The sequence below is a fragment of the Siniperca chuatsi genome, linkage group LG3 (genome assembly GCF_020085105.1).
Source record: "Siniperca chuatsi isolate FFG_IHB_CAS linkage group LG3, ASM2008510v1, whole genome shotgun sequence".
In the NCBI taxonomy this organism is placed as follows: Eukaryota; Metazoa; Chordata; class Actinopteri; order Centrarchiformes; family Sinipercidae; genus Siniperca; species Siniperca chuatsi.
This window is the reverse complement of record NC_058044.1, coordinates 1775485-1788675: the sequence shown is the minus strand read 5'-3', so window position 1 is coordinate 1788675 and position 13191 is coordinate 1775485. Positions and strand designations below refer to the sequence as shown.

General features: G+C 46.4%; 4 protein-coding genes across 11 annotated transcripts in view; 2 read left to right on the top strand and 2 right to left on the bottom strand.

The window, feature by feature from the left end:
• ero1b (endoplasmic reticulum oxidoreductase 1 beta) overlaps positions 1–8495 on the bottom strand; it is a 28989-nt gene extending 20494 nt beyond the window's left edge. The window contains exons 1-2 of one of the 2 annotated variants that reach the window (XM_044189381.1): positions 7990–8495; positions 3296–3415 (exon numbers count right to left, since the gene is read on the bottom strand). In XM_044189381.1, coding sequence (XP_044045316.1) covers positions 3296–3415; positions 7990–8160 — 291 coding nt within the window. In that variant the 5' untranslated portion in view covers positions 8161–8495. Of the gene's footprint in view, positions 1–3295; positions 3416–6837; positions 7571–7989 lie in introns of those variants that run through there. The other variant, XM_044189380.1, reaches the window with a different exon arrangement.
• LOC122873028 (NACHT, LRR and PYD domains-containing protein 12-like) overlaps positions 1–13191 on the bottom strand; it is a 1034258-nt gene that overhangs the window by 292113 nt on the left and 728954 nt on the right. The window lies entirely within an intron of this gene.
• The window catches only part of LOC122873033 (NACHT, LRR and PYD domains-containing protein 3-like), a 573599-nt gene that overhangs the window by 124484 nt on the left and 435924 nt on the right, over positions 1–13191 (top strand). The gene's annotated exons all lie outside the window — the stretch shown is intronic.
• On the top strand, positions 9504–12801 carry LOC122873065 (E3 ubiquitin-protein ligase TRIM39-like). The gene is made up of 2 exons (XM_044189379.1): positions 9504–10208; positions 10450–12801. The coding sequence occupies exon 2, from the start codon at positions 10459–10461 to the stop codon at positions 12097–12099; it is 1641 nt and encodes a 546-aa protein (XP_044045314.1). The 5' UTR covers positions 9504–10208; positions 10450–10458; the 3' UTR covers positions 12100–12801.

Below are 13191 nucleotides of genomic sequence, written 5' to 3'. Positions count from 1 at the left end.
AGCTCGGCGGCTACAGCGCGGCCGTCAGCCTGCGATGCTAACAGTGGCGTCAGCTCGGCGGCTACAGCGCGGCCGTCAGCCTGCGATGCTAACAGTGACGTCAGCTCGAGCGGCTACAGCGCCGCCGCCAGCCTGCGATGCTAACAGTGACGCCAGCTCGAGCGCTACAGCGCGGCCGCCAGCCTGCGATGCTAACAGTGACGCCAGCTCGAGCGGCTACAGCGCGGCCGTCAGCCTGCGATGCTAACAGTGACGTCAGCTCGAGCGGCTACAGCGCGGCCGTCAGCCTGCGATGCTAACAGTGACGTCAGCTCGAGCGCTACAGCGCGGCCGTCAGCCTGCGATGCTAACAGTGACGCGTCAGCTCGGCGGCTACAGCCGTCAGCCTGCGATGCTAACAGTGACGTCAGCTCGGCGGCTACAGCGCGGCCGTCAGCCTGCGATGCTAACAGTGACGTCAGCTCGAGCGGCTACAGCGCGGCCGTCAGCCTGCGATGCTAACAGTGACGTCAGCTCGAAGCGGCTACAGCGCGGCCGTCAGCCTGCGATGCTAACAGTGACGCCAGCTCGGCGGCTACAGCGCGCCGTCAGCCTGCGATGCTAACAGTGACGTCAGCTCGAGCGGCTACAGCGCGGCCGTCAGCCTGCGATGCTAACAGTGACGTCAGCTCGAGCGGCTACAGCGCGGCCGTCAGCCTGCGATGCTAACAGTGACGTCAGCTCGAGCGGCTACAGCGCGCCGCCAGCCTGCGATGCTAACAGTGACGCCAGCTCGAGCGGCTACAGCGCCGCCGTCAGCCTGCGATGCTAACAGTGACGCCAGCTCGAGCGGCTACAGCGCGCCGCCAGCCTGCGATGCTAACAGTGACGTCAGCTCGAGCGGCTACAGCGCGGCCGTCAGCCTGCGATGCTAACAGTGACGTCAGCTCGAGCGGCTACAGCGCGGCCGCCAGCCTGCGATGCTAACAGTGACGCCAGCTCGAGCGGCTACAGCGCGCCGTCAGCCTGCGATGCCAACAGTGACGTCAGCTCGGCGGCTACAGCGCGGCCGCGCGATGCCAACAGTGACGTCAGCCAGCGCGCGATGCCAGCCAGCGATGCCGCAGTGAGCGTCAGCTCGAGCGCTACAAGCCGGCCGTCAGCCTGCGATGCCAACAGTGGCGACGCCAGCTCGGCGCTACAGCGCGGCCGCCAGCCTGCGATGCCAACAGTGACGTCAGCTCGGCGATGCCAACAGCCTGCGATGCCAACAGTGACGTCAGCTCAGCGGCTACAGCGCGGCGTCAGCCTGCGATGCCAACAGTGACGTCAGCTCGAAGCGGCTACAGCGGCCGTCAGCCTGCGATGCCAACAGTGACGTCAGCTCGGCGGCTACAGCGCGGCGTCAGCCTGCGATGCCAACAGTGGCGTCAGCTCGGCGGCTACAGCGCGGCCGTCAGCCTGCGATGCCAACAGTGACGTCAGCTCGGCGGCTACAGCGCGGCCGTCAGCCTGCGATGCCAACAGTAACGTCAGCTCGAGCGGCTACAGCGCAGCCGTCAGCCTGCGATGCCAACAGTGACGTCAGCTCGAGCGGCTACAGCGCAGCCGTCAGCCTGGGATGCCAACAGTGACGTCAGCTCGAGCGGCTACAGCGCGGCCGTCAGCCTGCGATGCTAACAGTGACGCCAGCTCGAGCGGCTACAGCGCGCCGCCAGCCTGCGATGCCAACAGTGACGCCAGCTCGAGCGCTACAGCGCGCGCCGTCAGCCTGCGATGCCAACAGTGACGTCAGCTCGGCGGCTACAGCGCGGCCGTCAGCCTGCGATGCCAACAGTGACGTCAGCTCGGCGGCTACAGCGCCGCCGTCAGCCTGCGATGCCAACAGTGACGCCAGCTCGGCGGCTACAGCGCGGCCGTCAGCCTGCGATGCCAACAGTGACGTCAGCTCGAGCGGCTACAGCGCGGCCGTCAGCCTGCGATGCTAACAGTGACGTCAGCTCGAGCGGCTACAGCGCGGCCGTCAGCCTGCGATGCCAACAGTGACGTCAGCTCGAGCGGCTACAGCGCGGCCGTCAGCCTGCGATGCCAACAGTGACGTCAGCTCGAGCGGCTACAGCGCAGCCGTCAGCCTGCGATGCCAACAGTGACGTCAGCTCGAGCGGCTACTGCGCGGCCGTCAGCCTGTGATGCTAACAGTAACGTCAGCTCGAGCGGCTACGGCGCAGCCGTCAGCCTGTGATGCTAACAGTAACGTTAGCTCGAGCAGCTACAGCGCAGCCGTCAGTCTTTAAGTGGTTGTGGTTGGCCGGGCAAACAAACAAACAAACGGCACTGGAAACAAGACGTAAACATCTTATTAAATCTGAGCTGAACGGCTCAAAGTTTCTATAAAAACTCCAGGTTTCACAGAAGTTGACTTTTCTCTGACTAACTGCTTTAAAAAATTAATCTGGTAGGATCTCAACAACAAGAACTTAGTTACTTAACCTGGTTGTATTCTTGTACAGAGAACACGTTTGTGATTATGTTTAGACCTCAAAGATAAAAAATTAAAAAAAAGAGTCGCAATTTAAAACACAATTGCAATATTAGGGGGGAAACTGCGTTCTGTTGCTGACTTCACCCACCTACGCAAATGTCAGTGCGGCAGTTTATCAGAGCAGAAGGTGATACTGGTGGTAAACTGACCAGAAATGCAGAAGTAGGTTTTAAAAAATTTAACTATAAATGTCACCAGAGGCTGGAGTACCAGTTTAACACGTTAGTGCAAGTATTCACTGAAAACATCTTTCTCTTACTGCATCTGTTCACGGACGACATTTGCAATAGTTTACGTATTTCACAGTCTTTCATGAACACGTCAGCCGTCCGTCCTGTTGCGTAACGCAGCTAAATGTGTCTGCTAAAGCGTTCACACAGACAGGTTTGTTGTTAGCGTGAGCCTGAATATCAGGGAGCGTCTGTTTACGCCTGCAGCCGCTGCCGCTGCCTGCAGTACTCGGTATCAGGCCGACTGAAGGAGAAGCCTGCTGATGTCAAAAATTCAAAGCTGTAACTGTTTTTTGAAGGACAGCAGGAAACCTTGAGAAGAAACTGCTGGCTGGCTCAGTGAATGCTTCCACTGATAGAAAGTGAACGGAAAAGAGAAAGGAAATGCAAATGAGCTGCTCATTATGAGCCAGAGTCCCTTAAAGTGGACAAAAAAAAAAATAAATAGTTACACCGAGCGTTCGCTCTGAAAATGGCGTTTTCAGCACTTATAACTCTGATTTTCACCCACTTTTATGACACAAAGCACTGGAGCAGCTCTTACTCTGTAGTATCTGAAGTAGTCTTTCTCCGTCAGCTTCTTGATGCGAGGGTAGATCTTGAAGTTGTTGAAGACGTCGATGCTCTCGACGTCACAGAAGCAGTCGTCCAGGACTCCCGTCAGCTGAAGCAGAGCGGACAGAAAGAGGGTTAAAGTCCCACCGAAGGCGCCGGTTGAATCCCGCAGAAACAACTTTCCAAAACACACGAGAACCGATCAAAACAATCCCAGTAAACTGAATATAGATGCCAAGCCAGTAATAAGTTTTAATAATTGGTCACATTTTTCCAGAACATGTCATCAACCTCACCGGTTTACACCGTTTCCTGGATTCGCTCACAGATGTACCTGAACCTGCCGCCGACAGGAAGTTCATTTAACCTGCACGTGTAAGATGCGAGCGCAGATAAAAACAAGTCGGCCTGGATACCGAAGCAGGGCCGTGCGATTATCTAGCTTTTTCTGGAAGGACAGCAGTGATTTTCATTCATATTTACGTTTAAAAAAAACAACTAATTAATTTAAAAAGACACCAAATCGCCAGAATGAAAATAATCAACCGAACGACTGGATATAAAATACTGAAACCAGGATGCAGACTGGTCTCCAATCACACCTGTGATATTATATCATTGTTCCTTTAAAACACCTGTTTTATTTACTAATTATAGTTAAGATCAAGTTCAATAAATCAATACTGTGTATAATATATTGTAAGTGTACGTTTTGTCATTGTTCGAGACTTACTGTTCTTATTTTAATCAAGTGAAGCACTTTGTTAACTCCGTTTTAAATAATGTCGTTCAATCGATTAATCGAAGAAATACCAAACATTTACTCATTACTGCGAATCATATTCTGCTTTTCTCTGTTTTATATTGTTGCAAACTGAACGTTTTTGGGTTTTGGACCGTTGGTCGGAAAAAACAAGACAAATGAGAAATCGTGACAGACATTTTAAACTTTAAACGATTAAGCGGTTAACTGAGAAACATAATCGGCAAACTAATCGATAAAGAAAATAAATGTTAGTTATAGACCGAATTAAGATTTTAATATTATTATCATTATATAATTTGCCGTCGCTTTATAGAGCGGGACATATTTTTCTACATTACGCTGTTAAATAGTCATAAAAGAAGACACATCTGAGCCATAAGATGCTGGACTGTCGAGGTCGCCAACAGAAACGTTCGCGGCGCCACACCGGGGGGCGTGACGAACGTGCGGCACCGAAATGCAAAGTGCTCACCTGCGAATATTTCGCAAACTATTCGTACCGGCAGCGATCCGAATTTGCGACAGTCGTTCAATAAAAGATTGGTGGCGGCTCGTAGTAAAACTCAAATACGATCTTCACCTCCGCCCGCGCACAGACGCTCGGGCCCGGACGCTCAGCAGCACCGCCTCCATCACACGCTCGGACGTCCAGGTGGAGGCTCGCTCGCTCGCTCTCAGTGGATCAGGCTGCGCCGCTGCTGCTGCTGCTGCAGAAACCCCGTCTGCATCATTAACGTCTGTCAAAATCAACAGGTCCTGATTGGTCGATGCCTTTACTCGCCGCGTGAAAATCAAAACCTCGTTCCCAAACAAATGATGTCGCCTTTTCTCCGTGTAGTATTATCGCGTTCTGCGTGAACGTACTCGTGATAAAAACAACCGCTCGAAAAAATATACTGACGAGCGAATTAACCGCTAATTAACACGCCCCCCGTGCGTGACGGCCTTCAACGCGCAAATCACTCCGCGTTGTTGTGTTGGCAACGGAAAAGTCTCATCGAGTCGTCTTCTGAAAACTGCTTTTAACTAGAAACGTTTCCTGTATTTAACCTCGTCCGCTTTATTAAGTGTCATTTTATTTTCAAATCTCTCTCTTTTTAAAAAAAAAACAAAATCCTCTGTTATGTTTTTTTAATATTCCTATTTCTTGCATCCGTCTTTTATATATGTGTGTGTGGGGTTTTTTTTCGTGTTTCGCTGAATTGCATCTTCTTGTACAGAACGTGTTAAATAAAAACACATTTTATTATTATTTTTGCCTCTACCTCACATGTTGATCTGCAACATGCTGCGTCAGTAATGTGTCGCTTTAACGAACCCAGCTGCTTCACTTCCACCTTTTCAGACAGACAGGCCGTCTACCTGCACCTCCATACATAATGTATGACACCGCCGCCGAGAGAGGACGCACCGTCACCTGAACCCACACTGGTCATGCAAAATTCAGACCCCCACCTGATCAACGGAAACCTTCAGGTTCGGCAACTAAACGCCCAGAGTATAAATACACGGGGTTTAGTAAACAGAGCGTTAGAGGTGGAGGGAGCGCTAACACCACCAGCTTGTTGTGAGGAGGCTTATTAATGAACTCAAGGTCGCAGGTAACCAACCATCGCCTGTAGTCTTAATCCAGTGCACACACCTGGTTTAACGGGCTAAAAAAACAGAGTCGAGTGTCGGCTCAGCCCCTGTTAAGAGTGCAGCAGTAGATTAGGGCCGCGACTGACGATTACTTTCATTAACTTTCATTGTTTGGTGTATAAAAATGTCAGAAAATAGTAAAAAAAACAAAATGCCCATCACTATTTCCCACAGGCGTAGCTGACATTAAGACGTAGATCTTCGGTTTGCTGTCGCAGAAGACAAAGAGGCCCGGAAATATTCACTTTTGAGAAACTAGAAGTGAAGAATTTTTGGCTTTTGCTTAAAACTGACTTGTTGTTTCAGCTCTAAAGTGAATATATTAAAACCTTTCCCAGAAAGAACGGCATCTAAAACACAACAGCTTGTGTAACACAGAGGAGCAATTCAAAGTCACGTGTTCACTCACACTTCGGTTTGCTGACAGACGTTTAAAAAGGGAAACCAGTCGCTGCCCGGGAGCTCAGACAATAAAAAAACTCTAGATCTTTGTAAGCTAACGGGTTTATTGTTCACCTTTTTAACGTTTTATCTTCCTGATAACTTGCAGGGATGTTAACGGGAAAGAAAAACCAGGTGATTTGATTCTCATCGCAGGGAAAATAGACAGCTGGTACGCTTCCAATGAATCATGTCCAAATTAACCGTTAACAGCAGCTCAACTGAACGTGCGAAAATGTGAAATTACATACATACAATTCAACACATTTGGGATGAATTAAGTTTCCAATAATAACTGAATAATGAAAGAGTGTTGAGCCGGGGTTAAACAGAACTTTTCTTTCAAAGAAAGTTTCTATTTTAGTAATAATTCGTGCCAAATCACACAGTTCTTTTCAGACTTAACTTAACTACCGAGGAAAATTAAATTATCAGACCAAATTAAATGGTCAGATTAAGATATGACCAAGCATATGGAGCCAGCGTTTGGTGCTTTCTGAGCCGTAAGACGTGAAACATGAAAAACACTGACGTGATCGTATCCTCTCCTACACATTTACACTTTGTCTCTGGTATTAAATCGCAGGAAGTCAGAATCGAGCCTCCTGCTGCCCGCAGACGTTCAGAAACACCTGAAAAGTCTCAGCATGACACAAAACACATCATGCAAACCAACAGCTGACCTCTGAGAGCTGCGGTCCACCGAGCGCCAGGAAAGGCAGGAAGAGGCAAACCCCTCTCAGCATGCTGCCGTTGGTCTCTGCTTCTGTTTTTCTGTGTTTTAAACTTCCTCTCAGTGAACTCGGTGCCCATGTGTCACAGCAGCAGCTCTGTCTGTGGGCTGAGCTGTCGTTACAGACCTCCAGGGCCATGCCCGCCCGAGGCCCCGCCCCCCAAACACCCAGCTGCCGCGCTAAACCCCGCCCCTCCATCGGCTCCTCCCAGTTTGTAGTCCTCTTCCCGGTCTGAGGCCGTTGGGAGCGCTTGCTGGCTGCGGCGGGAAAGACTACAACTCCCATGAGAGGGCAATAGTCGGGAGCTCTTGCCACAGCCAATCACAGCACACCACGCTTTTCTACTCTGTTACTGAAATAATGAAAGGAGTTCGGATAAATATCAAAAATAAAGTCTCGGAGGTCAAGAAGTGTGATTTGGGATATTTATGCTTTTTTTTTTTTTATTCGTCGTACACGTCGCCACTGCTTTTACTGTAAAACCTCGAAATGGTGTAAATGTTTAGATGGACGTTAGTTACGGAAACCAGCAGCTATGCAGTAAAATGGGAAAGGCTGTAAATAAATACATAATGTGACAAGTTGTGTAATCTGACGCGTAAAATAACATCTTCAGCTAATAAGTCTAGCTTGAAAAAATCGAAGCGGTTTTCATTAGATAACTAATTTTTTTTTTTTTTTTTTATTAAAAAAAACAAAAAGTTAATATTTAGCTATTTGCCAACAATGTCCGCCGTTTCCGGGATAAATATAAAGACTGACTTTAATGTTATAACTGCCAGAATAATGTCACTTTCACTCACACACACACACACACACACACACACACACACACACACACACAGAGTGATGCTAGCTAGCTAGCTAGCTAGTGTGTGTGTGATGCTAGCTAGCTAGCTAGCTTGCTGCTAGCTAGCATCACACACACGGTGACGTCAAATTAAGATGACAGTAGAAAATGCTAGAAGATTTCCTGAATGGCGACTGTTGTCGTATCGTATTGCCATGTTTAAAGCTTTACATAGAATTTAAAAAAAAAACCCCGTAATAACACCGTATTGGTTTTAAGGTCACACAGAGCACCGTGTCGGGGTAACTTACATGGCAGAAGCAGCTCTGGTCCTGGCTGTCTGAGGCGCTGCTCGGATGCTCGCTGTGCTGCGTTTGGGGCTTTACGTTGTTGTTGTTTTGTTGAAACCAACCCAGAACAAAGTTCCCGAAGAACCAGGCCAACAGTAAAACAGCGAACGCTTGTAAAGTTACTTTCCACATCACTCGCTGTGCTGGTGGTGCGGCGGTGGGAAAATAAAATAAAAAAACACTCAAGAAACAGTGAGACTTCTGTTCGGGTCAAGCTTGTCCTGCTGTGTGGCGAGTTGGTAGCTTCAGGCTAGCTGAAGTTAGCATCCGCAAGCTAACAGTGGCTGTAAAAAAAAAAAAAAAAATCAGAGCAGCCCGGTGTCTGAAGACCCTCACACGGACATTTAGACATCCAACTCCCCTTAAAGAACCGGGGTCACTGTTTATAGACGGTGCATGACTGGAGGAGTTTGTGCCCACCAGCTTCACCCTTTAGTATCAAGTTAGCAAAACAGAAATTAGCTTCACTTCCGGTTGTAATTTTCAGAATAAAATACGTAAACTAATTTGTCATCAAATTTGTTAAAAATCTTCAGTTCAAATACAAGTAAAGTCTCTCAAAACACACAACACTTCATGTACATGACAACTTTATATATCAGTGGTGGAAAGTATATTTACTCAAGTACTGTACTTAAGTAAAGTGTGGAGGTACTTCACCTTTACTTATTATAGAGTATTTTAAGGGAAATGTTGTACTTTTTATTACATTTATCTGACACTTACAGATACTAATTACTTTTATGATTAACAATTAACGTGCAAAACATATGAACAGCTTATAAAATATGATGCAGTGCTTCACTATTAAACTCACAGCAGTAAGACAGTGTAGTCCCTCATTCGTCCAGACAGTGTCATCTGGACACTGTTTTCAGAATCAAGACATTTCGGCTCCCATCCAGAAGTCATTCTCAATTGTGAACATGGTCTGAGAACTCGGAAATTTAAGCTACTCTGTGTTACATAAGCCCCGCCCTCAGGGAGGAGTCTACCTGAGTGTCTGCTGTTTTACCTGCCTAGTTTCACCTGAAACTGACCTAATTAGTTTCCATGATGGCCCAGTAATCAGTAATCAGGCCTATTGTTTTCTGGCTGCACCTCCCATCGCATACCTGATTATGATGAGGATAAGATTCCTCCCTGAGGGCAGGGCTTAAGCAACATGCCATCGTGACGCCCTGTATTATTTTATTTTCAGTGTTTTATGTAAAGTCTTTTGAATGACCCTGTTCTGTGTGTAAAACGTATCACACACCTGTAGTTGTCCTGCCTGCGAATGGTTGGTAATGTTAATGTAACATTGTAAAATCAGCAGATTAATCAATAATAAGTGTGTGTGTGCAGTGAGAGCCACAGGAAACGGGAGTCACATTCCTTGTATGCATACACATACTTGGCCAATAAAGCTGATTCTGAAAATAATCTTTGGTTGCAGCTCTAACTGTTCCTATGATGATCATTAATATAATGCTGAGTTTCAACGCAGCATTTGATCAGTACGCACTAGCAAATTGTTTGGAAAAGTGTTTTATTTTGAAACTGGAGTCTCTAAGTCCAGTCAGATGTGTTTCCTTTCTCTGGCCACCAGAGGTGAACATACCAGCACACATCAGCAGGAGAGTTTCAACTTCCTCGTCTGATTTAGCAACAACTATAGAAAGGAAGCAAATAGAAGAATTACACGAGAAGGTTTGAACATAACAGGACAAAAAGTGAGCTGAACTGTGGACTGAAAGAAAGACTGCTGCAGAGCTGTAGAGGACTGTAAAGTTACTGTTGTTTTCTGCTGACCTTAAGATATATTCTTGCATGTGGGATTGAGCTCTTTTTGTGAAAACTGTTCTGTAAGCTGCAGAAAAACTCACACAGCAGCAGAAAAAAAGAAGATAAAAGAAGCAAAACATCTCCCTAAAGATTAAACTTCTCTTGTGCCAAATGTATGTAACTATAATAATGTCTAAACCCGAAGGAGGAAACACAACCTCATAAACAGAGCTGCAGCAAGAGGCGGAGAGACACTGGACAGAGGAGAGCGTCAACGTCACACTCCAGAAATGAAACTTAAAGTTTGTCAGAGGGACAGCAGAGCTGCAGTCGAGACAAGTCTCTGTGTTTCTATGTAAAGAAATATTAAACTGAGTTCTTCAGGTCTTTCTCAACAACTGACTCAAATACTGGTGAGTGCAGCTGATATTTACTGTGTTTCAACAACCAGCATTAACACAATCAAATAGGAATTTACTGTATTTTAATTTCGTAATGACATGTCAGATGGACATCTCATTTAAGTGAAACATATCTGTAGAATTCAAAACGATGTTTCTCAATATTGCAGTAATCATACTTTCATATTTTTTATACAAATGATAAATACGAGCGTAACAAAACATTTTATAATACTTTGGCTTTTGTACTCAGTGTGTAGATATGTCTGCTGCCAGAAATCTGCGATCTGAAGATCAGTTTCTGTGCTCCATCTGTCTGGATGTGTTCACTGATCCTGTCAGCACACCATGTGGACACAACTTCTGCAAAAACTGCATCAGTCTAAACTGGAATATTAATGTCCCGTGCAAGTGTCCCATGTGTAAAGAAGCTTTTACCCCAAGGCCTTATTTGAGGGTCAACACTTTCATCTCTGAGATGGTTGCTCAATTCAAGTCAGCTCAACAGGAAGCCAGAAGCAGGAGGTCAGAGCAACGACGTGCCAAACCAGGAGAAGTTCCCTGTGATGTCTGCACTGGAACCAAACTGAAGGCTCTGAAGTCCTGCCTGGTGTGTCTGGCCTCCTACTGTGAGACTCACCTGGAGCCTCATCTGACAGCTTCACGTCTGAAAAGACATCAGCTGATCGACCCTGTGGAGAACCTGGAAGGCAGGATGTGTACGAAGCACGATAAACCTCTGGAGCTGTTCTCTAACACCGACCAGACATGTGTCTGCGTGCTCTGCACTGTTTTAGACCACAAGACACATGATGTTGTTCCTCTGAAGGAAGAATGTGAAGGAAAGAAGGCCGAGCTGGGGAAGACAGAGGCTGAACTTCAGCAGATGATCCAGAAGAGACGACTGAAGATTCAGGAGATCAAACACTCGGTTGACCTTTGTAAGGAAAATGCAGACAGAGAGATCGCAGAAGGTGTTCAGGTCTTCACAACTCTGATGGCGTCTGTTCAGAGAAGACTGAATGAGCTCATCAATGCAATCAAAATTAGGCAAAAAACAACAGAGAAACAGGCTGAAGGCTTCATTAAAGAGCTGGAACAGGAAGTCTCTGAGCTGATGAAGAGAAGGACTGAGGTGGAGCAGCTCTCATGCTCTGAAGACCACCTCCACGTCCTCCAAAGCTTCCCATCCCTGAAGGATGCCCCACCCACCAAGGACTGGACAGAGGTCAGCGTCCCTCCACCATCATATCAGGGGACTGTGGTGAGAGCTGTGGCTCAGCTGGAGGAGACACTCAGTAAAGAGATGAGGAAGCTGCTTGAAGCAGAGCTGAAGAGGGTCCAGCAGTATGCAGTGGATGTGACTCTTGATCCTGATACAGCACATCCCGAACTCATCCTGTCTGATGATGGGAAACAGGTGAATCATGGTCATGTTAGGAAGACTCTTCCAAACAATCTAGAGAGATTTTCTCATTACAATTTTGTTTTAGGAAAGCAGAGTTTCTCTTCAGGCAGATTTTACTTTGAGGTTCAGGTTAAAGGGAAGCCTAAATGGAATTTAGGAGTGTGCAGAGAGTCGATCGACAGGAAGGGATACATCACACTGAGGCCACAGAATGGTAACTGGACTATATCGTTGAGAAATGGAAATGAGTACAAAGCTCTTGATGACCCTCCAGTCCGTCTCTCTCTGAAGTCTCAGCCTCAGAAGGTGGGGGTGTTTGTGGATTATGAGGAGGGTCTGGTCTCCTTTTATGACGTAGATGCTGCAGCTCTTATCTACTGCTTTACCGGCTTCTCCTTCACTGAGAAACTCCTCCCATTCTTCAGTCCCTGTAGAAATGATGGTGGTAAAAACTCTGCACCTCTGATCATCTTTCCTGTCAATCAAACTGCCTGATCTTTTTTTATCACTAGCAATTTATTGAACAATGAAGCATTGCCAACAATACGTATACTCATTGAATTAATTTTATGGCCACTGTGTAAATATATACCAGACAAAGTTGATACTACAGATCTGGCACAGCAGTCAGTACTAGGATGCCAATGGATTAGAGACATACAAACAAACCCAACCATGAGAGACTGATATTTTTTTTAAATAATTAGATTTATTGTCATTTATGGGAACAAATGTACATATATGTTCAGTGGTAATGTACAGTGTAAACTTATTTTCATCTGAATACGATTGGTCATTCCTTTATCATTTATTTTATCAATGTTTTATTTTATAAATGTTGTTTTTTTGCCTTTTACTTGTCTTTTTACTCTTTCAAAACCAAGAACTTTAAAATCCAGCGTTCATCCCAAAAACTTCGAAGATACCAACTATGTCCAACTGAATTGGATGCAGTATCACACCTCCCAACAGGTTGTGGGACTTCTCAAATGGCAACATACTGACTGAGTGGGATACTTACTGGAACACTTACTAGGGCTTAGAGTTCCTGATCACTACCAACTTCAAGGCCACGTCTGTACAATACTTGTTTGTATTGTTGTATAAATACTGTGTAAAACTGCCATTTTGGGGCTCTCTCGTTAGGAGGGGGACTCATGCTTGCAAGCATTAAAGATCTATAGAGAAGCAAAGACAGATATTGTGTTTAGCTTTTATTGCCTACATCTGACCCACACTCTGCACTGTTTTAGACCACAAGACACATGATGTTATTCCTCTGAAAGAAGAATGTGAAGAAAAGAAGGCAGAGCTCAGGAAGATAGAGGCTGCAATTCAGCAGGTGATCCAGAAGAGACGACTGAAGATTCAGGAGATTAAACACTCGGTAGACAGAGAGATAGCAGTAGGTGTTTGGGTCTTCACTTTTCTAAAGGAGTCTGTTGAGAGACTCATTGAAATGATAGAAGAGAAGCAGAGAATGACACAGAAATATGCTGAAGGCTTCATTAAAGAGCTGGAACAGGAAATCTCTGAGCTAAAGAAGAGAAGCACTGAGGTGGAGCAGCTCTCACGCTCTGAAGACCA